At 46.1% G+C, this 27092-nt stretch overlaps 1 protein-coding gene across 2 annotated transcripts in view; it reads left to right on the plus strand.

Moving 5' to 3' along the window:
* LOC147622914 (ALA-interacting subunit 1-like) overlaps positions 1 to 25621 on the plus strand; it is a 60933-nt gene extending 35312 nt beyond the window's left edge. Inside the window, exons 3-10 of one of the 2 annotated variants that reach the window (XM_086822524.1) lie at positions 14142 to 14200; positions 14372 to 14446; positions 22370 to 22492; positions 22589 to 22659; positions 24204 to 24522; positions 24707 to 24996; positions 25087 to 25175; positions 25328 to 25621. In XM_086822524.1, the coding sequence (XP_086678650.1) occupies positions 14142 to 14200; positions 14372 to 14446; positions 22370 to 22492; positions 22589 to 22659; positions 24204 to 24522; positions 24707 to 24996; positions 25087 to 25141 (992 nt within the window). In that variant the 3' untranslated portion in view covers positions 25142 to 25175; positions 25328 to 25621. The remainder of the gene's footprint in view (positions 1 to 14141; positions 14201 to 14371; positions 14447 to 22369; positions 22493 to 22588; positions 22660 to 24203; positions 24523 to 24706; positions 24997 to 25086; positions 25176 to 25327) is intronic. The other variant, XM_086822523.1, reaches the window with a different exon arrangement.
* The last annotated feature ends 1471 nt before the right edge of the window (positions 25622 to 27092 follow it).

Below are 27092 nucleotides of genomic sequence, written 5' to 3' on the forward strand. Positions count from 1 at the left end.
CATCCCCACGGAAAGGTCTAAGAAGACTCACGTGAAAAGCATTGTGAATCCTCCAGTGATCTGGTAACTTCAAACGATAGGTTACCTCACCAATCTTTTCCAAAACCTGAAAAGGCCCATAATATCGCATGCTCAACTTAGGGAATAAGCGCTCTTTACCCTTCATCTTCTTGAGTCTAGCCTTTTCAAAACGCAAAAGAACCCAATCACCCAATGCAAACTGTAAATCACGTCTGTGACGGTCTGCGGCTTTCTTTTGCTTCTGCTGAGTTTTTTGGAGGGCCAACTTAACTCTCCGATAAGCTTCATCCAAGCTCTCCACATACTGATCAGCCTCAAAGATTTTATCCTTTGTATGCAAAATGGGTGGAACCTTCTTCCCTCCTTCTACAATCTCAAAAGGCGCCTTGCCTGTCGAGCTATGTACAGTGTTGTTATATGCAAACTCCACCAAAGGAAGATACTTTTCCCATTGTTGCTTGTGCTCAGACACATAACACTTGAGAAGATCCAACACTGTAGAGTTAGCCTCTTCTGACTGACCATCTGTCTGTGGATGAAATGACGATGAAAACTTGAGAGTTGTACCCATGTTGTCAAACAACCCTCTCCAAAACAAACTCGTCATCCGTGGATCACGGTCACTAATGATAGACGTAGGCAAGCCATGATACTTGAAGATGTTGAGACACCCCTCCTCAAGTGATATCCTCATATGGGTCCACAAGGGTAGGGACAAGATGGATCTAAAACAAGACATAGTCAGATTGATAGACAAATAGACAGACAGACAAGACTAGATAGACAGAAGACTGACTGTAGACAAATAGATGGACCTTATGAAGTAATCAGAAAGCCCACGTTTCATCATATGAGGAATGAACAGCAAGATCTGCTGATGGAGATGCTGCAGCAACATGGGCTGAGGTAGATGCAGGGGCTGATGTAGAGGGTTTAGAGTAGCAGTCCTTCTCTCGGTGATTATCACGGCCACAAATGGTGCATGGATGAGCGTTGAAGCAGTCCTTCTCCATATGATTAGTTTTGCCACAATGGGTGCAAGGCTTTCTTACTTTAGAACTTCCTTTCTTTGCTAAAAATGCAGTGTCAGTTACCTTTTGTTGTTGAGTTCTTTCCTCTTCTTGGAGAGCATTGATGATACCTTCAAGAGTAGGATTATTGTGATACTTGAAGGTAGTGACAGGAGTAGCATAGGTGTCAGGTAAGCTCTTGAGAAGCACAGCAATAGCAATATCTTCGGAGATGGGGGACTTCACTGATGCAAGCTGAACCATAAGACTGCGAAGATAATTGACATGAGAGGCTATAGTAGCTCCCTCCTGCATATGTAGATCAAAGAATGAGATCATAAGTGCAATCTTAGAGTTTTTAGAGCGGGGTCCAAAAAGGGTATCCAAAGTGATCCATGCTTGAGGAGCAGAATGTATGTCGGAGCTGTGATGAATGTAATCATCTCCAAGACTGAGCAAGATGATAGCATTTGGCAGTGGGAACGTAAGTGGTAACTTGCTCAATGTCGGAATCTTCGGGAGCAACATGGTGAACAACGTCCCAAAGACCTTCTTTCATAAGATGGCACTTGATTTTGATTTGCCAAGTATGAAAGTTGGACCCATTGAATTTGTCGATAGACATGAGAGAATGAGTAGAAGAGGCCATGTGGGAAGGTCTTACCTCTTGCTAAGATGCAAGGGCAGTGTCTATTCCCTTACAAGATTGCAGAAATGAATGAAAGAAGAGATCCAAATTGCAAAAGTACTGGCCAGCAAACTGAAGGAGACAATGCACAGTACCTTGTAGACTCTTCAAGCGCAGTAAATCCCAGGCAGAGATAGCCCCTTGAGTCGATGAAGAAGGCAGCCAAAGGAAAGCATTAGGGTAGTACGATGAACGTCCAAAGTTGAGGCGGCTCCAAAAAAAAACGGCGGAAATTTGCTGAGCTGCTGCAGCAGCAAGTCGGTAGCAAATAGATGCTGGTCGGCTGCTGCTCTAGCTCTCTCTCCACGAATGACAGCGTGCAGTAAGAAGTTCAGGCCTGCGAGACCGAGTGGTGGCTGAGAATAAGAGCGGAACTGAGCAAGATAATGGTGGCAGATTTCTGTTCTGAGAAGAGCGGCTGCAAGGGGGCAGAAGTGGCGTGCAAATCTGCAGCAGTAGAGACAGCCTGAACAGGAACGGCAGCAGCTAGAGGTGACGGCCTGAATAGCAGCAATCGTGGAGAAGACAGGCAGAAGATGGAGATGCCTCCTCTTCAAGATGTCGCTTCTCCACGTAGGTAGTAGAGGTCCTCAAGAGGAAAGAGAGCATACTCTCTTGCACTTAGAGAAAGAGAGAGAGGGCATGGCTTCTCTTTTTGGCCTCCCTCTCCTCAATCTCTAGGAGCAAGGAAGCAGTGGCTCTGATACCATGTAGAAATATGGAAGCAAGAGCTAGAAACTAGAAGACTAGAAATGAAATAACAACAAGATTGAAGGACAAAGAGTTACCTTGAGACGAGTGTAGACAAGACACAAGCTTAATACTTCTTATGATGTGACACCCACAATATATAGGTGTGTAGTACAAGAGATAGTAGCCACGCTGATATGTGGGACAAATAAGATGCCACATGGCAGACACACAAGACTCAAGACAAAAGTTTATACTAGACTAGGAAAAGAGTACACATATGTGATTGTCCAGTATATTATGAGATACGAGGCCGTTTTCACCGCCTGTTCAGTGAGGGTTTCTGACCACTTTCCAGAGTCATGAGATACCAGGATCAGAGATGCCTCGGATTATACTTGCTGGAGCTACGTAGACATAGAGAGGGTCTCTTGAGAGGGAGGGGATCAGAGAGGGAGAGACACCTACAGAGGCAAATTATAGACTTCTTTCGACCAGAGATTGAGCAATGAGGCCAGCAGGCATTGCAGCTAGCCCCAGAGTATAGCCGCACCAGAGGTACACTGATTGATCGGGCTATAGAGCTGGGGTGGTCCAGCCTCCAGGCGCCCCAAGATGAGAGGGCCATCTCGACACCGGCGAAGACTACAACAGAGGATCAGGACCATACTAGCACGGCATGGGAGACGTCCAGTCAGAGTACTCACCATGGAGGACATTGAGGATATCCGCCATCGATCGATGAGAGACATCTTTGGATAGTGATGCATATGATGCTTATCTTTGTTGCTGGAGTTTTCCTTCCCAGATGCTATCCATTAGGAGCTCCTAGTACCTTACTTTTCCTCATAGTTGTTGTTTCAGTTTCAATTAGTTTTTTAAGCTTTTCGAACACAGACATTGTATCAGATCCACCAATTGTTGTAACCTTTTTGGTCTCATAGGTCATTTTGGCCTTTTGAGGACATTAATATATCATTTCATTTCATTTCATTTCTCTCTCTCTCTCTCTCACTACCAAACCCTCCACAGCCTTGTCCACCCACTTCTACCTTCTTCACAGCAGAGATGGTGAGGAGGACCATCAACAGATTGCATACAGGGAGGGCACAGGATCATGAGGGCATTGTAGCCGAGCACTTCATACATGCTAGAGATATGATTGCAGACTTGCTAGCTCTCATGTTAAATAGAGCCATGTGTGAGGGGTTTCCTGGAACTTGGAGTACTTCCACGATTGTGCTGGTACTCAAGTCTGGAGATCCGAGCTTGCCGACTAACTACCGCACCATTATGATTGGTCACTTGCTGGCCAAGCTATATGCCTCTACTCTTGAGCATGAGTTGAGCAGATGGGCAGAGAGACAAGGGGTCTGAGCTCAGGGACAGGCTGGTTTCAGGAGGAGATTCTCTACTTTGGATCATATCTTTACCCTCAGGGCTATCATTGAGGAGGGCAGAGCACATGGGAGGAGGATCTACTATGGCTTTGTGGATTTCTGCAAGGCCTTTGACACAGTGCCCAGAGCTAGGCTGATGCGCAGGCTGCAAGACGTGGGGGTTCCATGTGAGCTCATTTGGGGTATTATGGCACTTTATGAGACAGTAGTTGGGCAGGTGCGGACTTCAGAGGGTCTCTCCCAGCCAGTACACTCCACTAAAGGGGTGAAACAGGGCTGCCCGCTCTCTCCGACTCTATTTGGACTATACATTGATGAGATCTCTGATTATATTGGGACACGAGGGGACAGAGGAGCCCAGTTGGCTGGCACTTGGATACCTCTGCTCTTATATGCTGATGAGATTGTGCTTATAGCCGACTCACCAGAGGGTATGCAGAGGCACTTGGATACTTTACATGCTTATGCACAGGACAGTGGGCTCTCAGCTAACCTTGGTAAGACCAAGGTTATGGTGTTTAACACTACAGCTCAGTGGGTCTGGAGATCAGCGCCTATTTTCACATATGGGCAGTAGACAGTGGAGTATGTTGACTCATACACATATCTTGGAGTGGTGTTCACTGGGCCCACATTTTCCATGAGGGGGCCAGCAGAGGCCAGATTGACTAGAGGATATGCAGCACTAGAGGATGTGCTCACAGGTACAGTTTCAGGAGCCACGCACTAAGCTGTGGCTTTTTGACACGTTGGTCACATCGGCTATGCTATATGGAGTACAGATCTGGGGGCCTAGCCTTGATCGTCACAGTCGATCAGGACGCACATACGATGGATGGAGATCGATGGAGAGACCACTTGTGTCCATGATCTCCAGGATGATTCAGGCTAAGGCCTCGGTACCCCATGAGATTATCCGAGCCGAGATGGGAGCACCACTGATCATAGTAGAGGCTCTTGCCAGATCAGAGCCCTTCATTCATAGCACCTGGGAGCTTCCCCGGCACCGGTATGCACGACTTGCTTTAGAGTCCTCTCATCAGCTAGCCATGGAGGGAGACACTTCATGTTGGTATGCGCAGATAGCATCCTGGTTTGAGCTCCACGGGTTCAGCTTAGACAGACTTCCACCCTTCCAGTACTCTCTAGAGGCACCCTCTCTCACCTTGACACATTCTGAGATTAGTAGTGTCATCAGACAGGACCTCATTCAGCTGGACACTAGGAGGACATGGCTAGAGCCCTCACAGGAGTTAGGGACGAAGATGGCCATCTTCTCCGCACCACTGAGGATAGCTTTATACTTAGACCGAGCTACATGGATACCCATCTGTCTCATGGATTGAGGTGCGCCATTGGGCAGATCCGCACCTCTTCACATCAGTTAGAGATAGAGACAGGCAGATTTAGAGGCATACCTCCAGGGGACAGGATATGTCAGATTTGTTGGATAGAGCCACAGACGGAGGAGCACTACATCTGTCGCTGCACAGCATATTATGAGATTCGAGGGCGCTACCATTGCCTTTTCAGAGAGGGATTTGGACCACTGTTTAGAGTCATGGACTATTGTGATCAGCGATGCTTGGGTCTTTATCTCCTGGAGATCCGCAGGCTCAGAGAGTCCATTATGAGGAGCAGACGCCGGACTGGCAGGGAGTCCACACAAAGACAGATTACTGACTTCTTTAGAGGGACTACCCGGGAGGACACACAGCCGACAGCCCAACAGTGGGCACCCCGTGGGACTCTAGTTGAGAGAGCTATCCAGTTGGGCAGATCCAGACGCCCGAGGGTTCGCGGATTCTTACATCAGAGACGGTGCCTACACCAGAGGATTCAGAGCATCATTGTGAGGCATCGGGCTCGTCCGACCAGGCAAATCTTACTATGGCAGATATCCAGGCCATCCGGCAAAGACCCATGCTAGAGCTCCTAGGATGATTACCACTCCAGCCATATACTGTTGTACTCACTGTGACTTTTGTACTCCCCCATATTCATGTATTCATGTATCCATGTACCCCATTTTGACTAGTAGCATTAGCTTCCCACTCTCCCTAGTTGCTGCTTCCGGATGCTCCCTACTGATGTATTGTAGGGCTAGATACTTACCTTCAGTCCTTTCTTTTCTTTTCCAGGTAGTGTATCAGATGTCATATGGTTGTAACTTTGGTCTCATAGGTCACTTTGGCCTTTTGAAGACGTTAATATAACATTTCATTTCATTTCATCTCTCTCTCTCTCTCTCTCTCTTTGGAGGCACCCTTTGAGTACTCTCTGGACCTTCCAGTACTCTCTCTCTCTCTGTGGAGACTTCCACCCTTCCAGTACTCTCTCGAGGCACCCTCTCTCACCTTGACACATTCTGAGATTAGTAGAGTCATTAGACAGGACCTCATTCAGTTGGACACTAGGAGGACATGGCTAGAGCCCTCACAGGAGTTGGGGATGAAGATGGCTTTCTATAGAGACCATCTTCTCTGCACCACTGAGGATGGCTTTATACTTAGACCGAGCTACATGGATACCCATTTCTCTCATGGATTGAGATGCGCCATTGGGCAGATCCGCACCTCTTCACATCAGTTAGAGATAGAGACAGGCAGATTTAGAGGCATACCTCCAGGGGACAGGATTTGTTAGATTTGCCGGACAGAGCCAGAGACGGAGAAGCACTACATTTGTCGCTGCACAGCATACTATCAAATTCGAGGGCGCTACCATTGCCTTTTCATAGAGGGATTTGGACCACCGGCTAGAGTCATGGACTATTGTGATCAGAGATGCTTGGGTTTTTATCTCTTGGAGATTTGCAGGCTCAGAGAGTCCATTATCAGGAGCAGACGCCCGACTGGCAGGGAGTCCACACAGAGACAGATTACTGACTTCTTTAGAGGGACTACCTAGGAGGACACACAGCCGACAGCCCAGCAGCAGGCACCCCGTGGGACTCTAGTTGAGAGAGCTATCCAGTTGGGCAGATCCAGACGCCCGAGGGTTCGCGGATCTTCACATCGGAGACGGTGCCTAGGATGATTACCACTCCAGCCATATACTGTTCTACTCACTGTCACTTTTGTACTCCCCCATATTCATGTATTCATGTATCCATGTACTCATGTACCCCATTTTGACTAGTAGCATTAGCTTCCCACTCTCCCTAGTTGCTGCTTCCGGATGCTCCCTGTTGATGTATTGTAGGAGGGCTAGATACTTACCTTTAGTTCTTTCTTTTCTTTTCCAGACAGTGTATCAAATGTCTGTAAGTTTGGTCTCATAGGTCACTTTGGCCTTTTGAAGACGTTAATATTTCATTTCATTTCATTTCTCTCTCTCTCTCTCTCTCTCTCTCTCTCTCTCGCCCGCCCGAGAGGAGTTACCTCGGACCGAGCCTCTGCACTCCAGCGTGCCCGACGCCCTCGGCCCCCCTGTCGGCCATGATCACCTCATCAGCTCCAGATCCAAGACATGCTCAACCGCCATCGAGCTACCTTTCCACGTGACATAGTTGAGGGAGACCTCTCGGCCATACTCATTAGCCCCATGCTTGATATTTTGGAGAGTGGTATACCATCTACTCGGAGCTGATGTTGCTCTCATGTTTCTATGTTCTTAGTATTCCATGACGAGTTTCCATGGACATTTTTGTATCACCCCAGTGAGATAGCTATGTTTATGTTTTCTTTCTGTTTTATTTTCCATTCCATGACGAGATATGCCATGGACATTATTGTATCACTTTGGTCTCATAGGCCCATTGGGTCTTTAGTAGATGCTTAATATATCTCAGTAGTCCGAGACTATTGCTAGCACCATTGGTGTGAAGCAAGGATGCCCACTTTCCCCCACGCTATTTGGGTTATACATTGATGAGGTGGCTGACTTCATTACACGGGGAGGTGGAGATGGAGTTGATTTAGCAGGTACCTCAGTACATATTATGCTTTATGTTGATGATATTGTATTAGTGTCCGAGTCTTCAGGAGGTCTACAGCAGCATCAACATGCACTCGATGATTTCTGCACACAGAGGGGTCTTGTTGTGAACCTTGGGAAAACCAAGGTTATGGTCTTTCATACATCGAGACAGGGCAGGAGTTAGCCGACATTATTCTTAATAGTGAGCTCGTTTAATGTCTTGTAGTCTACACAAAGGCGTGCAGACTTGTCCTTCTTTTGGACAAATAGGATGGGTGCAGCAAATTGTGAGGAAGATGGCTGAACGAATCCGGATCAGAGGAGCTTAGATAAATGCTTTTCTAGGTTACCCTCTAAAGTCTTGGAAAGATGATAGGGGAACTTGCGAAGAGGTTTTGATCTAGGGACCAAATCGATATGATGGTTCTAAGGACGGGATGGGGGGAGACTGGGCGGTGTCTAGACAAGAGGTCTGCTAACTGTGGAACTGGAGATGAAGATGAGATAGCCGCTATCAAAGAGGTAGGGACTGTTTGAGCACGAACAAATCAATGCTCCTTCCGCTCCCTTACGGATAATGAGAAATCAACGGGATGCCAAGAATGCTTCTATCCCCACGAATGATGATGGGCTTAGGAAAACCTTTACAAATAGTAAAAGTGTCCTGCCCCCAATTGAGAATAGGCTCATACTGACGAAACCATTGGATACCTAAGATCATGTCACACCCCAAAAGAGGCGAGACAATGAAATCTCATTGGAATGAGGCGTTTTGAGCTACAAAGGCAAATTGCTGTGCCTTTTGAGATAGGTGGGTGTGGAGATCAGGTCTGAACTCGTCCACATCCAAATGATAGGGCACTAATTTACAGCTCATTTTGGTAGCCAATTGGGGAGAGATGGCGTCCTCAGAACTGCTCATGTCAAATAGGACTATAAACTGGCGGTCCTTGTAGAGCCATAAGCTCGGATGAGGCTTTTTTGTGGAGCATCACTCTCCCTCTCTTGCTTAGTATCAAATACCACGGATGGTATAGGATGCATAGAAGGTAAAAGCTGAACTGCATTGGTGGTCGTAGGCGGGCTGGAGGAGTAGGAGATGCTGTGGCAACTGTGGAAGAAAGTGGTTTGGAGGCTTGCTTCGTTTGCCATTTCTGGCAATCCTTCTTACCATGCCCAATGGTATGACAGGAAAAACATGCTCTCTGGCTGGTACTTCCTTTGCTCCTCTGGAGGAAGATAGCCCCCAGTGATGCTTGCTTAAGCCTTTTCCTCAGGAGTTTTCTTAGGTTTGGATTCCTTATCCTTCTTACCCCCTGAACTAGAGCCATAACTGCCGTCCTTAGCGTCTTTAGAAGACGCATTACCTTTCCTCGGCTGCGAAGCACATTGTTGCTGTTGGGATTTGGTACTAGACCGCGGTTGCTTAGGCTTGCTTCCGTTCATCTTCATTTCTTCATTTCGAGCCAGAGTCAAAGCTCGATCATATGTGCTGGGTTCAAAGTTACGAACTGTGAACCGGATGTTAGGATCTAATCCACGAATGAATTGATCCATCTTGGCCTGCTCAGATAACCCTAATTGTTGTGCTAAAGTTAGAACCTTACCGGAAAACTGACGCACAGGTGACCCGTTCTGTCTGAGTCCATAGAACTCATTTGCCAGGTTGGTCAAATACCGGGGAGGGAGAAATCTGGTCTTAAGGTCATGGACAAAGGTATCCCAGTGAAAAGCTATGACACCTGTGATGTGGTCTGTATGGAGACTAGACCAATGTTGCCACCAAGTGATTGTCTCACGCGTGAAGTGGGGAGCCGCTACGTGGACTTTGTCTTGAGGATTTGTTAACTTTTCCAAAGGAAAATAAGCATTAAATTGTTGAATAAATTGATTGACAGCTAAATGATCACACTTCATATTTACTAAAATTCGGTTGAGTTCGGATGACGGTTGTTAATGTCGCGGGATTCTGGCTGGTGGCACCTATGGGTGGGGAAATTGAAGAGAGGTGTTGATGCTTCAGATGCAAGGCTTGCTTTTCCCATTGGTGTTCGAGTAACATACGCTCTCGAGCGGCAAGTTCAGCCTGACGCCGGTCTTCTTCAAGCTTGCGTTGGACTTCCTCGTAGTCCCGTCTGTTTGCTTTTTCTTCCGCCGTCTAGCTTCATCCTCTCATCTTTGTTGCTCCATCTGAAACAAGAGGGTGACAAAATCCGGGGCAACTGGAGGCGTGGGTTTTGTTGTTGTTGCCTCCAAGAGTTGGAGACGTTCCATAAGAAGCTGGTTCTATGCTCGGAGTAGAGCTATGGTATCTGTAGTAGGCGGAAGAGCAAGGTCTCCTTCGGGGGAGACGTCTTCCTGTTGATGTGTACTCTCCTTTTTATAGACATATTACTGAAGTCGGTGGTCATGCCGGAGCAAAGTATGACAATCGAAGGATGCTCTCGCGCTAGGATGCGGTTTGTGTGGACAAGCTGAATTTGATACTAGTGTAACATGTAGCGGAATTATGCGTAATGAAGGATCTTGTCACACAAAGTGTCACACAAAGTGTCACACCGCCTTCTTTATCCCGAGTTTCGCGAGTCTTTAGCAATCCACTTTATCACTTCAAACTTTAAGGGATGAGAGAGAGAGTTATATCTGTACACCTCATCGGGTCCGAAATTACCCACTGAAGGGTCCCCTCCTATTGCTAGGAGTATTTGCTTTATTATCTTTGAAGAGAATGACTTTATGACTAACTTGGGAGTGTAGATAAGCAAAAGACAAGACTTTTGAAAGACCAAGAGTCGGGTTGAATTGTACATGGCTGTAGAAGCACCAATGATGTGACTGATCTCAAGCCTATGCACTCTTCCAATGACATGTAGGAAGGCTGCAAAATCTGAGGTTGAGAGAAGGGACTGATTGGGACTGCTCTAGGCTGTGTTATGCACTAGGAATGAACGAGTACTAAAGCACTTCCTTCCTTGGCTGAATATGAGCTGATGTGTTTGTTGATGTATGCTCTATATGCTCAAGCGATGAAGCTCCAAGAGGCTGAAGACTGAAACCATAGTTGTCACGGTACGAAAATACGATACCTTACGATACGATACCATACGTGAATTTTTGGTACGATATGAAATTTTCGGATACCGTATGATAAAATACGGTTTTTTTTTAAAACACTTACAACCCATGGAGCTTCAAGCTTGAATGTGAGGGAAGGTTGGGAGGGGAGGAGTCTACAGTGCTTGAGGAACCAAAACATGGATATGTGTCTCTCCCAGTTGGATCTCCCTATTGTCTCCAAAAAAGAACCTGGATGGGTAATGCAATACCAAAGGTCTCCCAGTGTAGCGTTTATGACTAAGAGACTGTCCTTTCACAAATACGAGCAATGCGTCTAGGGTGATAGGTTTAGGGACTCCTCCCTACTAGATCAAAATGGCCATGTCCAAATCTTCTCCCTCGTACATAACTTGAGAATCTAACTGTCTAGCCTACCTATACCAGGGATCTCCAAGTGATGTAGCAAGATTCTCTCATCCTACCAATCAAGTGTACACTACCAGTCTACCTTGCCAGATTTTTTAGGTCTCTCAACAACCCCATATGGAATACTGAGTGGTCACGAAAGTTGTGAAGTATTGCGAGCATTTGGGATCTTCGTTAAGCAGGGTTTCTATATTCTTTTTAAGCATTTGGAATTTTTTTTTTCAAGGGATTTTTTTTTGGGTGAAAAAAAAACCTCGTACGGTACGAACCGTACGGTACTAATGGGTTCGTACCGGTACGAGAAACAACTATGACTGAAACACTTATGTGATGATGATTGAATGATGTGAAGCAATGCTATTTATATGCACTTTAGGGGTTGGTCGCCTGGCTCAATAAAGCTACACGACTTGATAAATGGAATAATTGTGATAAATGCTGAAAAAATGCTATAAAATATGGTAAAAATACTGGATGATATTCTAAGGCTTTTGCAATGGTTTAGGTGGTCTATGTGCGTATGGGATGAATGATATGCAATATGCAACCATGCTCCGATGCAAACCCTAAGGCTTCTATTGGCTCTATACGCATGAATGATTCTCTCCAAGTAGGTTAAGGGACTTGACTGACTGACTGACTCTCTAAGGCTGAGGAATGACCTACGTAGCTCGTGCCTGATATATCCTGGATTGAGGATTGCAATGGGGCCACAGGGTACAACAAATATTAAATCCTAAAGGGTTCTACTGTTGTACAATGTTGCATTGATGATGAGCCATCTTGTCACCATGCACTACAATGCAGAGTACATGTGACATGAACTCTTCTGAATCCGGATACTGTGCCTTCATGGTGTCCAAGTCTTTGCCTTGAATTTCCAGCACAGTGGACTCCTGGAATGCCTGGATTGTGCCTTTTCGACTAAGAGCATCGACAACGGGGTTGTTCTTACTAGGGACGTATTCAATCATTCCCTCAAATTGTTGGAACAATTGACTCCATTTGGACTGCTTATCACTCCATTGGGCACTGGGCATGGTTTGCAACCATTTAAGTGCTTGGTGATTTGTCTTAATTGGGAAGTCTTGATTAAGGGGGCTGATAATAATAATTAGCATTAAAAGAAAACATAATAACACCGCAGATGATTGAAAATAGAGACCATGAATTGCATTGATTCGATGCCTCTTTAAATAGGCAGAGATACATGCATTAGCTCTAGAGAGCTTGATGCAACGAAGCCATCGAAGGCACCCACACTTCGCCGGTGGATTCCATCAAGGGCATCTGGCTCAACATCATTCATACCCTTCGCCGCGGACAGTGGGGGAAACTTTAGGGTGGTTCTGACCGAATGCGGAAGTGTTGGGAACACAGTCACAAGAAACAGCCGTTTCAGTCCCTAGAAACGTGTTTCTCCGTTTCAAGACCCCATCCGTTTCCATGGCCGTTTCTCGTTTCCCAAGTGATATTGTGACGAGAAACGACCGGTTTCTCCCCTTAAAACACGTTTCCATTCCTCGAACACTTCCGTTCTCGTTTCTGGTTCTGGTGACTATGGTGGGGAAGCCTTCCTGAGGCTTTGACGACCTGGTCCTTTTCTCATAGATAGTGGTGGTGAGCCCACTTGGCACTACAGACCACTTGTGTGCTTATTCCCTCCCCCACCCCTTGTATGAGATAGCCTTCTCCTCATAAAGCGGCTAGCCACAGGAGAAGCACATCCTTCCCCCTTATTTTGTTATTGATCCTCGCTCCATCCATGGAGGTGGGTTTGTATCTAGCCTTTGAGCTTGTTTTCTGCTAACTTATAGAAGGATCTTGTTTGTAGAAAAAAAAAAGAACACCCATTATTGGTGTGTTTTCACATCAAGCAGCATGGGAAGGTTCCCACACAGATTGGGTAGCATGAGACCAGCCGGCAAGGTTCAATGTCAGCCTGAAACTGTTAGCAGTCATCTCTTGTCTATACATTACACACTAGGGCCTCTGTTGTGGGTGTGCCCGCCCATCAAGTGTTTCTCCATTTCCCCTTATTTTTCCATGTATTTTTCCCATTTTTCTGGGTCGTGGAGGGCTATCTGCACTGGCTGACTCTAATCTGTGGTGGCCGATTGCTGTATGTGTCCTGGCCAACTGCTGTATGTGTCCTGGCCGACTGGCTATTTGCTAGTCGTGGACACCTTGGCATCCTGTCGGCTAATTTAGAGCTGACCGATTGGTGCTGTTGGGTGGTATAAATACCACCCTTGTCCCCACCTCCCACATTGTACCGGATCTTGTATATATAGCAGAGTTCATACAGCTTCTCACTTTCTCTCTTTTGGGTTTGTTCTTCCACACTTAGTCCTGCGTTTTCAGGCTGGTGGTTCTCTTGCGTTTGCTCATCTTCATCGTGGAGTCTTGCTGCGTGTGCTCTCAGTTGTTTGTCTCATATCCGCTGTGTATTCTGACAGAAACTACCTAGGGGATTGAAAACTTGCACACACTTTGGCCATTAATGTATATTAAACATTTTACGCAGCCATTAAACCAAAATCCACAAATTATTTATTACAAGAGTATTTCAACAATACAAGCTTTCAGGGACTTTGTCTTCTCTCAAACTGGAGACAAGTAGAGATAACCGAGATATGTCTTTGAGATATAGATACAAAGGCACTTTTAATCAAATGCCCAAAAATGCCATGCATATTAGTCTGTTTGACATCATTTCCCCTCATGCTTGCATGCATTGTCCATACTTGAAAATTGATGCATTTATTGTGCAGGGGAAACTCAAGTTTCCAGGTTTGCACTGAGCATACTAGTCAGCCTATGAGTGAAATTTTGGAGTTTCATAGTTTTTTCAAGTGCCTAGGTGTAAAGCAATTGGATTTTTTGTGGGACGTCTGTCAACACACAGGTAACATGTTTGATTTTCAGGTTCTGCTTTCACGCAGCAAGAATTGCCTGCTTGCAAGCCTTTGTTGACGCCAGGATGGGTGAGTGCTGATTTGAGCCTTCTTTACGGATTGGGTTTAGTTGAAAATTGTATTGTATTTTTTTTTTTTTGAAGAGGAAAGTTGGGAGTATGCAAAATTGAGTCATATACAGGAGTTTTCTTTTGATATACTCAAGTAAATGGATGTTTTGACATGCTTTGAGCTGTGCAGGTCATCACAATTTTCATGTTGGTTGGTGTGATTTTTATCCCTATAGGTGTTGCGGCTTTATTTGCTTCAAGGAGTGTAAGCCTCACATACCACCAACCCCCCCTCCCCGTCCCCCCGTCCCCCCCTTTTTCCCCCTTCTTCTTCCTTTTCTCTTCTCAGCTGTGTCTTTCTTTACGCTTCACACATGAATTTTGTGTTGCAAATGATATTCATACTTTCTAAACCGTTTAACTACTTTCTTTATGAAAGTCTGTGAATCTTGTAACAATCTTAGTTGATAGATCATTTTATGAACCAAATGTCACATTTTGTATCAAATTGTCATCGTGTGCTTAGTTATCTAAACATTCACTTATTATTTCTTCAAAGACTCTAGAATGTTGTGCACACAGACAATAGTTTTCCATCATCGTTGCATTGAGCTGTATATGCTATGATCTTGCTTCAAGTTGGGGGCTCTTCTCTTATTGCATTTGGCCATGCATGTGGTAAAACAGCCTTTCGATCATTCATCATCAGAACTCACTCGCAGATTCTTGATTGCATATGGCATACATGGCATCCTCGGTGTCATTTGAGTGAGGATTCTTGGCTTTTATCATCATAAGTGGCACTTTGACCGTCCTACATGTTGGGTATTTTGGAGTTAGTTGATGTGAACACCCTCTTTAGGTGTGAACAGCCATTATTTGGTTTTGGTCGAAATATAAGGCTTGATGCCTATAAAAGTATGTACTTGGGTGGTTCTATAACAATGAGCATCATTGGCAGACCCAGCCACCCTACCTGGACCCCAGGCTGATGTAGGAGCGTGACTTGGAGCCACCGAGCTATGCAGAGGTCGATGGCCTCGATGAGAGGCTCCCCCACCTACACCCGCGCCACCATATGAAGTTCCGGGCCATCAAAAAGACTTCCACCCTCTTTGGAGGATTTCCACCATCTTGGTCCACCACCAACACCATCACCCCCATCCTCAAAGTCGGAGATTCACTTGATTAGGATGATCATGATTGGCCACACATTGGCCAAACTCTATGGATCAGTGCTAGAGGCGGAGCTCAGTTCATTTGCAGAGAGACAGGGATGCAGCGCCTCAAGACAGGCAGGCTTTCAGAGGAGCTACTGTACCCTTGACCACATCTTCACCCTCCGTGCCATCATCGAGGAGGGAAGAGCACGACATCAGAGGATTTACAGTTGCTTTTTGAATTTCCGCAAAGCTTTTGATAGTGTACCTTGAGCCTACCTCCTACACTGTCTACAGGAGATAGGAGTCCCATCTGACATGGTTTGGAGCATCATCGCCCTCTATGAGTACGTCACCGGACGAGTGAGAGCCCTAGGAGGTACATCGCAGGAGATTTCCAGCACTATTGAGGTGAAACAGGGCTACTCTCTATCACCCACTCTTTTTGGCCTCTACATTGATGAGATCTTGAGCTTCATTGGTGGATTAGGTGGGGCTGGTCCCACACTAGCAGGCATATTGATCCACATACTACTTTAGGCTGGATTCCGACGAGCTTTCTCCACTATTGACCATATATTCACTCTGAGATGTTTGATTGACCAAGCTAGGGCGTGGGAGAAGAGATTATACTGCTGCTTTGTGGATTTCCGCAAAGCATTTGACACGGTGCCACGAGAGAGACTCTTCCAGCGCCTACAGTCATTGGGGATCCCATCAGAGATGGTTTGGGGCATCTATGCTGTATATGAGCAGGTCCTCGGGCGTGTTATTGCTAGCACCATAGGTGTGAAGCAAGGATGCCCACACTCTCCTACACTATTTGGGCTATACATCGATGAGGTGGCTGACTTCATTGGTCACGGTGGTAGGGACGGGGTAGACATCTCAGGTACCACAGTTCACATTATGCTATATGCAGATGATATTATTCTGGTCTCTGAGTCGTGGATGGGACTACAGCACCATCTCCATGCACTCGATGACTTCTGCACACAGAGGGGGCTTACAGTGAACCTTGGGAAAACCAAGGCCATGATTTTCCACACCTTAGGGCCGGTTCGACGACAGGCCATCTTCACACTAGCAAGAGGACAGGTAGAGGTGGTAGACTCATGTGTGTACCTGGGGATTACATTTACGACTCCGCCAAGAAGATTTACTATGGCACAGACAGCCAGGGATAGACTCACACGAGGGTATGCAGGTCTGGCCATGCTAGAGAGACAGTGTCACCAGGCACACTTCTAGGAGTCCCGCACGAAGGGGTGGTTGTTTGACACACTAGTCACCCCTGCTTTGATGTATGTTGCAGCAGTATGGGCACTTGGGCTCGCCACCTCCACATGGTCTGAAATAGAGAGGCCTCAGATTCTCATGCTCTCACGGATGATCCACAGCAAACCCTCCGTCCCACATGACATTGTCCGGGCGGAGTTTGCTGCACCTCCTATGCTAGTAGAGGCCCTCTTCCAGACGATGTGCTTCATACAGAGAATCAGAGATACGCCATCAGATCGACTCTCACATAGAGCTTTTGAGGCATCTAGGCAGCTCGCAGAGAGTGGAGATAGGAGATCATGGTATTAACAAATGATACAGTGGTTGACTCAGCATGGTCTTGACATAGATCAACTCCCACCTTTCCAGTATGATATACATGCACCACACATCCAGCTCTCTCATAGTGAGAGGAACAGAGTCATTCGGCAGGATTTATGGCAGCGATACACTCAAGAGACTTGGATTACACCCAGTCATAGAGAGAGATTGAGGCAGGTAGGGCAGCACGGATTCCCAAAGTAGAGAGGATATGCAGACTATGCCAGGAGGAGGTTGAGAGTGAGGAACATTATGTATGCAGATGCAGAGTATATAGTGTAATTAGAGAGAGAGAGACCACCATCTTCAGTGGACACCAGATCATGGAGTCCGCAGACGCGCAGATTTGGCCAGTTCTTGCTAGAGACACAGCCCCACAGAGAGACACTGCTACGGACTCATACCACAGGGAGAGGTAGGCGACAGCTCCAGCTCACTGATTTCTTCCAGAGACATTGCTACGGACTCATACCACAGGGAGAGGTAGGCGACAGCTCCAGCTCACTGATTTCTTCCAGAGATCTATCCCAGTGCCTACCCTGACACAGGAGGGGGTTACACTTCAGCGCGCTGCGGACCTCTGAGCCAGACAGAGATCGAGAGCACCAGGCTACTAGACTCCCAGACTACATCAGAGGGAGATCACAGAGATACGGGCTCGACATCAACACCATATCTAGGAGCGGCTAGCTCACTTACACTCACACCTGGAGATCATGCTCCGAGGTATTTTTGCCTCGTCATCGTCTATGTATCACATATTACACCCCCATTATGGTACTGGTTGGAGATAGACAGATCTGCATTGCATTCTTGTATACCCTACGCATATAGGTTGCATACTGAGCCTCTAGCAGTAGTGCTCCATCCATCACATCCCCCCACTAGCTTAGTACTTTCATAGTTTATTTCATGTTCATTTTGTCCTTTTTTTTTTCTGGACATCCAGAAGACATTGACAGTTGTACATTGATTTGTCTCATAGGTCGAGTTCGGCCTCTAGTAGACGTTAATACAGCTTTCTTTCTTTCTTAGGAGCTCTCTTGATCTGCCACCCCCGACCACTCAGGCATCTCGTACCATCTTCCACTTTACCCGGGAGCTTGTTGACGTTAATGATTCAAAAGTACATGATGGCCTCTTTGGTATGGACCCTACAGCACCCATTGATGTACTGACAGCCCAGCTTTCACACATACTGCACACAGCAGCTAGCCACAGCTTTCCACACCATCTCCAGACAGGGAAGCCACCTAGATCCGGGGACATGCCCCAGAATAGATGGTATGATAATGAGTGCAGAGAGCTTCATCGACATCTCCGAGCCCAGATAGCGAAAGGGGAAATAACACAGCAGCAAGCCAGTAGACAGATGCGGTCTCTTACACGCCGTAAGCGACGCACATATGAGGAGGCTCAATACTAGGACATCTACCACATGCTCATGAGCAAAGATGCAGCCACTGCTTGGTGACGACTTAGAGAGCCACGCCCCCCCACCCCGATTACTGATCCTCAACGCTGGCAGTGTTATGCAGAAGGGCTTTATGATGTTCCGCACCAGCCACTCATCCCTCGCCCCACCGAGACTCCACCAACCTCATCGGTTTTCTTTACTACCGATGTGGTATCTCGAGCTATACATAGATTCCAACATGGGAGAGCTGAGGATCACACCGGCTTATAGGGTGAGCATTTCATTTATGCAGCTGACACACTCTCTCCTTTTATTGCTTACCTCTTTAATAGGGCTCTGGTAGAAGGTTTCCCGGCTGAATGGACGATGCACACTTGTGTACCGATCCACAAAGCTGGGGACATGTTGGACCCCGGTAATTAGAGGACTATCATGATTGGTCATACCTTGGCCAAACTCTATGGGGCTATCCTGGAGGCAGAATTGAGCACACACGTTGAGAGGGAGGGGCTTCGTGCCCCTGGTCAGGCAGGTTTTCGGCGAGCCTTCTCTACTATTGATCACATTTTCACCCTAAGATGCCTGATTGACCAAACTCGGGCACGGAGACAGAGACTCTATTGCTGTTTTGTGGACTTCCGCAAAGCCTTCGACACAGTCCCGAGAGAGTGCCTCTTCCACCGCTTACAGACACTGGGCATACCCCCCGCCGACATGATGTGGGGGATTTACAGATTATATGAGCAAGTGTTTGGACGAGTTAGATGCCGAGGGGGACTATCAGATATGATTTGCCAGCACCATTGGTGTGAAGCAGGGCTGCCCTCTCTCCCCGACACTCTTTGGCTTATACATCGACAGGATTGACAGATTACCACCCTTACAGTATGACCTAGCTGCACCACACAGACGCCTTTCTCGGACAGAGAGGAACAGAGTCATGAGACATGACATTTGGCAGGGCCACATACAGGAGACTTGGCTATCTCCCAGTCAGCCACTCCTGACGAAGATGCTCTACTTCAGAGACCACTTCTTGAGCACCTCCACATAAGGCTTCATCCAGCGACCACGATACTTGGAGGTCCACTTATCACATGGAGCCAGAGTAGCCATTGGGCGACTAAGGGTCTCATCACACCAACTAGAGATCGAGACTCGCATCCCTCGAGCAGAGCGCATTTGCAGATTATGCCAGACGGGGGTAGAGACAGAGGAGCATTTTGTTTGCCAGTGTGGTGCTTTGCAAGAGATCAGGGCATGCTATCCTGAGGTTTTTAGAGGGACCACATCACTTAGATAGATCTGGGAGAGATCGGACCAGAGACAGCTAGGCTGACTACTACTAGCACTACATAGACACAGGGAGATCTTACTTCAGACACCCGCACATCATAGCGGAGGAAGACAGTCCCAGTTGACTGACTTCTTCCAGAGATTGGCACCAATAGCCCAGCCACACACATTGGGAGTGACATCTCAGTGAGCGGAGGAGATTCGAGCTAGGCGACGACCCAAACTAGCCGGCTACCAGACACCACGGCTACACCACAGAGAGATCGCGGCCATCCGGTCTCGACACCAGCAGGAGGTCCAGGAGCAGCTGGCACATTTTCGCTTTGATCCAGGACGCATGTTCCAGACATTCACGGCATCCTCAGATCGGATGTATGACATATTGTACCCAGACTATGGGACTGGATGGAGTTAGGAGTAGATAACATATCATACTTGTATCACCCCCTTCAGCATATAGAGATGCATTAGTAGCCCTAGTACTCCATCCACACCCTCTCGTTTGTACACCACCATTGAGTCCCCTATGGTCGTGTTGTCATACTTGTACATTTTATTCTCACTCCACATTTTCTTTCTTCTCTCTCTCTCTCTCTCTCTCTCTCTCCGCCCCAGAGGAGTTCTTAGCATGAGAGCTCGATCCATTCTGCGAGCCAGACGTCCCCGACCCAGAGGATCAGAACCCTCCACCACACAGAGACGGATTCATGAGGTTTTGTGCTGACATGACACGCTCCCATCACAGAGGCCTGACATTCAATCCACCATCAGATCAATTCTGGCCGAGGCGGGTATAGTCATTAGTTGATCACAGCATATCTCACTCTACACAAGATCATCTGTTGATGACATTTACTGTCGGATGTTTTCATTTTACTTTTTCTTCGAGTTTTCCATGGCTCAGTATATCCATGGTACCATTGTATTACTTTTGGTCTCATAGACCCTTGGGGTCTTTTGTAGACGTTTGTTTCTGTGTTCCTAGTATTCCATGATGAGATATGCCATGGACGTTATTGTATCACTTTGGTCTCATAGGCCCATTGGTCTTTAGTAGACACTTAATATATCTTTCTATCTTTCTCTCTTTCTCCCCCCCTTGCCTTGGAGGTTGAAAGCCTAAAAAATAAACTGCAGGAAGGTTTAGTGGCCACAAAGGAGGAGGTGGAGAAAGGGTGGGCCGCAGTGGTTAAGCAAGAAGTAGAGAAAGAGTGGATAGAAGTGGTGAGAAAACACCCTACACCCACCCCCAATCATACATGATACCTTGGAAGAGGAGAAGAGGAGGAAGGTCTACGCTCTTCATGTGATGGTGACGGGCTATACCCTCCTCGATGATGTGGTCAAGGGTAGATTAGCTCGAACGAAAGTCTGCTTGTCCTGAGGCTTTGCATCCCTGCCTCTTTGCAAATGAATTGAGCTCCGCCTCTAGCACCTATCCATAAGAGTTTGGCCAATCATAATTGTCTTGTAATTATTTGGGTCAATTGGATCTCCGGCTTTGAGGATGGGGGTGATGGTGTTAGCAGCCCGAGGGTGGAAATTCTTCACAGAGGGCTCTATTGAATATATAGGCCATTAGGGGCTCCAGGTTATCATCGGCATGTTAGATGTACTCGGCGGTGAGTCCCTCGTGATCCTAGGATCGCTCATTACGTAGTCTACGGATGGCCTTGAGGACCATGCCCTTTGTGAAAAAGGTGGAGGTGGTGGGCAGGGACCTGGTGGTGGGGGTAGAGGTGGCTGATGGGGGATATAATATAGGGAGCGTGCATAGGAGTGCCATGTGTCCGGGTAGGTGATTGGTGTTTGGGGGGGGGGGGGGGGGCGGGGGTGGATGCTCTTGGAGTTTCCTCCAGATCGCTTTACAATTCAGCCCTAAGAAGAGTCGGTATAAGTCCAGTGTAGAACTCCCGTTTCTTGTGTTGAGTGAGGTGTTGAGAAATCCGTTGCGCTTGGCGCTTCGTGACTCACCCAATCCCTACCTCATGCTTAAGACGGGAGTGTGTGGCTTCGCATTCATCATCATACCAATAGTTTTGGGGCATGGAACTGTAAGGTGGCGTGGCGGTGACCGTTGTGTGCAGATGAAAGAAGTGGTGGCAGATGTGTGGAGTATGGTAGTGAGTTTTGATGTGAGGGCGGGTAGGGGGGCAATAGGTTCCACATCGTGGAGTTGGCGGAGTTTGATCTTGAATGTGAAATCACCTATTGACGTTAACAATTAGCTATGCTATCAATCCTCTCAGCACCCTCACCTTCCTATTGTGTTTTTGTAGGTGAAGCGTTACACTTCCAATGTGAGAGATTGAGAAGTTATTTTGGAATTAGATATCATGAATCATTCTTCCACACAGACATCCTAGTCAATAAACAACTCTTGCATTAAATTGCAAGCCCTTCGTTGATTTAGCACCTGCCACACAGTCTTCAAAAAAACAGGGTTGCATGGAATTAAAAAAAATATATGCGTCATTTGGAATGTGCTTCGCACGCTTCTAGGCCCAGGGGGCCAGAGGCCTCTACTAGTGCAAAAGTGTTGGCAGGGGTTTTGAACTTCCAACGGGAGTCCATTGTCAACTACATGATGACTTGTTGCGTCGTCTACTTTGTGGCTAGGTTTTTAAAGGGTGTACAAAAAAAACACTTGCTTACAGCACAAGCTTAGTAGGAAGAAAACTATTTATGGCAAAGTTTGTATGATTTGGTGCAGGTGGTCGAAATTGTTGAAGAGTATCAAACAACTTGTATTCCTGATATTTACACAGACAATGATCAGAGAGTTAAGTTTATCCAAGATGTAAGCACGAACAAGCATTGCAATAAAACTCTAACGGTGAGTTCTCAATGGTATCATTGCTTTAAGGACTTCACAGGAATTGTTTTTAGGGCACCTGAGGAATTTCAACCTGTGTCTTTTCTTGTATCCCAGGTTCCAAAACATATGAAGGCACCTGTTTATGTGTACTACCAGCTGGATAATTTTTACCAGAATCATCGACGGTAACAGCACCAAAACCCTCATGTTTTCAGCGTTAGTGTTTAGTGCCACATACAACCAAGAAGTAGGAGTTTGTGTACAGCACCAAACTGGTATCATATATTTCTCTTTTTAATCTGATTCATTCATCAATCTGTGTCCTGATTGGCTTACATGGGAAGATAGGTAGTATGTTGAGAGTGGCTAGAGAGGCTACTTTGCAAACCTGCCTTGCTCAATGCATAGTTAGTGGATGGAGATATAACGTGAGAAGTGAGAGGGGCAGGAGCTTTTTCCTTACCCTAGTCTCCAATCATCCTGGTTGGCACCTGAAAGTGAGAAACACGGGTTGCTACATTGCTGGTACCCGTGAGAAGTGGCTCAGGGCGGTTCTCTGAAACTGGTCTGGCATCAGTGTGGAGCTTTACTTTCATACTCATTTGGAATATTAGATGATTTATATGTTTTTGATTTTCTCCAAAGAAAGATCGTTCTATTAGCTATAAAGAAAAACCAGCCGTACGGCTGAATACAATGCTGCTAAAAGCAGTCCAAATAAACATTTGAGATAAGGAAGGGGGGGGGCTGCCTCCTCGGCTGACCGCTCTATCGAAGGGTGGCTACAATTGGAGGCGGAGGAAAAAGCCACTCTGGAGGTCTGTAGTGCCAAGTAGCTCCGCCATTCTCCTTGGATAGGAAGGGTCCGGGGGTCCAGGCACAGAAAAAATCCTCACGCTGCTGCTGCATGTGCTCCGAATCACCAGCCAAGTGCTCGAAATTGCCCTCTTTTGTGCACTCAAAGCTAACAGGAAACACGAGAAAACAGGAGTGTGCGTTCACAGCATTGGAATATGACGAGATAAAAGACGCGATCACCAAAGTATACCAAAAAAACAGGATGTATATTTGAGTGAGCAGAAAAAAGCTCCAAGATATGTGCACAAGAACTGGAGAGCCTATGGATTCCTAATTCCAAAAAATATCTTTGAGAGAAAGCCTTGAGTAAAAAATCCCAAAGTACCTCTTTGATGTGAGTGCCCTGACCTCCGATGATTGTATGCTAAACCAAGTGCCTGTGTGAAATATCTCCGCCGCCGGGGGAGGAGGAGGTTCTCGATAGGGTGGTGAGGCTGGTGGGCGAGGGGGCGGAGGGGGAGCATCTATGAGAGAGGGTCTTGACTCCGACGGGATCTCCATAGGGTCTGGGAGATCGGCCTGTGGATGGGGCTGGGGCTGGGGTGGGGGGGGGAGGGGGGGGGGGTTGGGGGGGTCAAACTCTTGTCACCTTGAGCAAGGGCGGGAGAAGGAGAAGTCAGAGGAAGGGCGGGGAGGCAGCTGGGACCGGGGGAAGGAGGGGATAGGTGGAGGAAAGAAACGAACAGGAGGGAGGGGGGGGTGGGGTGGGGGAGAGAGAGAGATGGAGCAGCTGCGCGCTAGGCTGGTGGGGCTGGAGAAGAAGGCACAAAGGGAGACGGGGGTTGGGCAGCAGGCACAGGGCTCTCTCTCTCGCTCGCTGTCGGGCCTGAACCTCGATTCCTGACTTGAACCCTTTCGTTTTGCTTTGCAGATATGTGAAAAGTAGAAGTGACCAGCAGTTGATAGATGGGACCAATTCCTCATCCGATACAGACACTTGTAAACCAGAGCAATTATTGGGAAACCTTTCTATAGTGCCGTGTGGTTTGATAGCATGGAGCTTGTTCAATGACACTTACAACTTTACAAGTGGTAATCATCGACTCACTGTAAATAAGACAGGCATCTCTTGGAAAAGCGACCGTGAGCACAAATTTGGGAATGTTCATCCTCAGAACTTCCCTAACAATTTGCTACCTAACCAAAATGGGAGTTTGATTGGAGGCGCCCGTTTGGATCCCAATAAAACAGTGAGTGCTTCAAAAACGAAAATCTTTTATGCTCTCTCTCTCTCTCTCTCTCTCTCTCTCTCTCTCTCTCTCCGTGTGTGTGTGTGTGTGCGCGCGCGCGCGTGTGCGTGCGCATCTCTTATGGGGAATTACCATATGGTGGTGGAAGATTGTGGTTAAAGGTCGGCTTGTCTGTTTTTTCCAGTTGAATGAAGATGAGGATCTCATAGTGTGGATGAGAACTGCAGCTTTACCAACCTTCCGAAAGCTGTATGGAAGGATTGAGGAAGACCTAAGTGCTAATACTGTGTTGAATGTCCAAATCAACAATGTGTATAATACGTACAGCTTCGGTGGAAAGAAGAAGCTGGTGCTTTCCACTACCAGCTGGTTGGGTGGGAAAAATGACTTTTTGGGTGTAGCTTACATCACTGTTGGATCTCTTTGCATTTTCTTAGCCTTGGTTTTTTTCCTCGTCCATTGGAGAAATCCAAGGTACACTGGCTGTCTCACATAATTTTGTGGATTTTATGCCCTCCAAATAAAAATCTTCACATAATTATGACTATTTGTTGAATGTGACAGGCCGCTTGGTGACACAAACTATCTTTCTTGGAATCGAAAAACTTCTGTCAATTGAGGTGCAATTAATCCTTTCAATGCAAAGGATATTGGTAAATGTTATGTAAAAACAGTCATGTTTCAGGATATGCACACGCATGCACTTAGCTCTCACGTGCGCACGCGTGCGTGCACACACACACTGCACTTTTGTGTTGTGAAGGTTGCAAAGGAAAATGTTATTTTGAACTGTGTTCTTTTGCAGCTTCCTTATGTTGAGAAGGGTCTGGCTGTGCTTCAGAGGATTGGGCTTCCTTCGTTATCATCTATAGAATTCTGACTTCCATCTATGTATTGCAATGGATCTAAGAAAATACCTTTTGCCAAAACATTGTATTTTCTGTTTTGTTCAATTACCATTCAATTTGCCAGTGCAGGACTGTACTTAAAGCTGTGAGATGAGCTTATTGGAAAACTTTTTACATTGGTTTTATGTCCACTTTCCAGCACCTTCAATCTCTGTGCAATGCACTTAGTTTTTCTGTAATAAATAAGAAGTCCAAAATTAAAGCTGTTAATTTAGATCTCACTGATTTTCTTTGGTGAAGAATGTGGCCTTGGCTGGGAATAGACACAGTTACTCCTTGATGTAAGATTCATGGCTGAAAATTTGTGTGTTGTTCTTTCATGCATTGGATTTAGGAGTAAATTTACCTGGGTAATTGTACTCAGTAAGATACTGCATTTATCAAAAGTGCACACAGTCAGTACCTTATCAAAAGGGAGCAGTACTAGGAACATCAAAAGTGCATTACCTATGTCCTTACGGAACATCAAGCTAAATGTAGGACAAGCAGAAAGGAAACCTTAAGGCAGCAGTTAAATTGTGTGTGCCTGTATGTTTTGTGCTTTGTGCATGTGATGCGATATGATGCAGATGCATGCATACAAGAAATTGCCATTCTTCCTTCAGATAGGTGCAGAAGAATTCTGAAGAGCCTTTTGTTACTTAAGCATTGAAGTGTGCAAATGTGATGTTTTCAAGAAATGGTGAACCGTTATGTGCAGTACTCACAAAAGCTTCAACTCCAGCTCGAATAATGGTGGGAACTTTAGCACTGGTCTTGTACAGGACAGCCATTTTTCCTGTATATCAGAAAAATCCTTTTTTCTCAAGTGGGATGAAGTAAAAAGAATGCTATAGGGAGAGGCGTGTGCATCAAGATATACAAGCAAACAATTGACTAGTACATCTGTTAACCATTGATGTACACTGTTTATGAAGATACACGTACATACAAAATCAGTTAGGATTTTAAATTTAACACCATACAAATAGTACCTTCATTTTTCCAAACCATGAATGATAGCAAATAGGTCTTTTTTATACGTTTGAATAATTTTGATGCATATGTTCCAACTTCTTGCTTTCAAAAGCACATGGTTATTCTCTATTTGAAGGATTGCTTCTATAGCGTAGTTAGTAACATCCATTTCAACTATAAACGTCTTGTTTGGATCTACTTCCTCAATAGAAGTTTTAGCTATCAAAAGCATTAATTAGTCAAAGATTTTCTTCCGTGGGTCTTTATAGTGAAAAAGTTTTTCCTTCCCCTTGAAGCTAGTATGTGATCGGGACAACTATCCTTGCTGCGTAGTCGTTGATGAATTTGTGATGTATCTTGATAAGCCAAGGAATGTTTCCACTTTTTATACATTGTTGGGATGTGTTCATTTTAGTATGACCTCTGTACCTTTTTAAGATTCATTAGGATTCTCTCCTAAGATAAAATATGTCCTAGGCACCGCACTTCCTTTGGAAAGAATCATGTTTGATTCCTTTGCATAGAGAGAGTTTTCTTTCAGTAATTGAAACACCTTCCTAAGATATTCAATGTGATCTTTCTTTGATCTACTATAGATCAGAATATTATGAAGAAAAACTAGGTTGAATTTGTTCTTTTCTAAAATATTCAAATGTCTCTCCACACCTTCCCTTGTTTTACCTTAGTATGTTTTTTACATATGGG

The sequence above is a fragment of the Cibotium barometz genome, chromosome 28 (assembly GCF_041138505.1).
Source record: "Cibotium barometz isolate CiBa-2024 chromosome 28, ASM4113850v1, whole genome shotgun sequence".
In the NCBI taxonomy this organism is placed as follows: domain Eukaryota; kingdom Viridiplantae; phylum Streptophyta; class Polypodiopsida; order Cyatheales; family Cibotiaceae; genus Cibotium; species Cibotium barometz.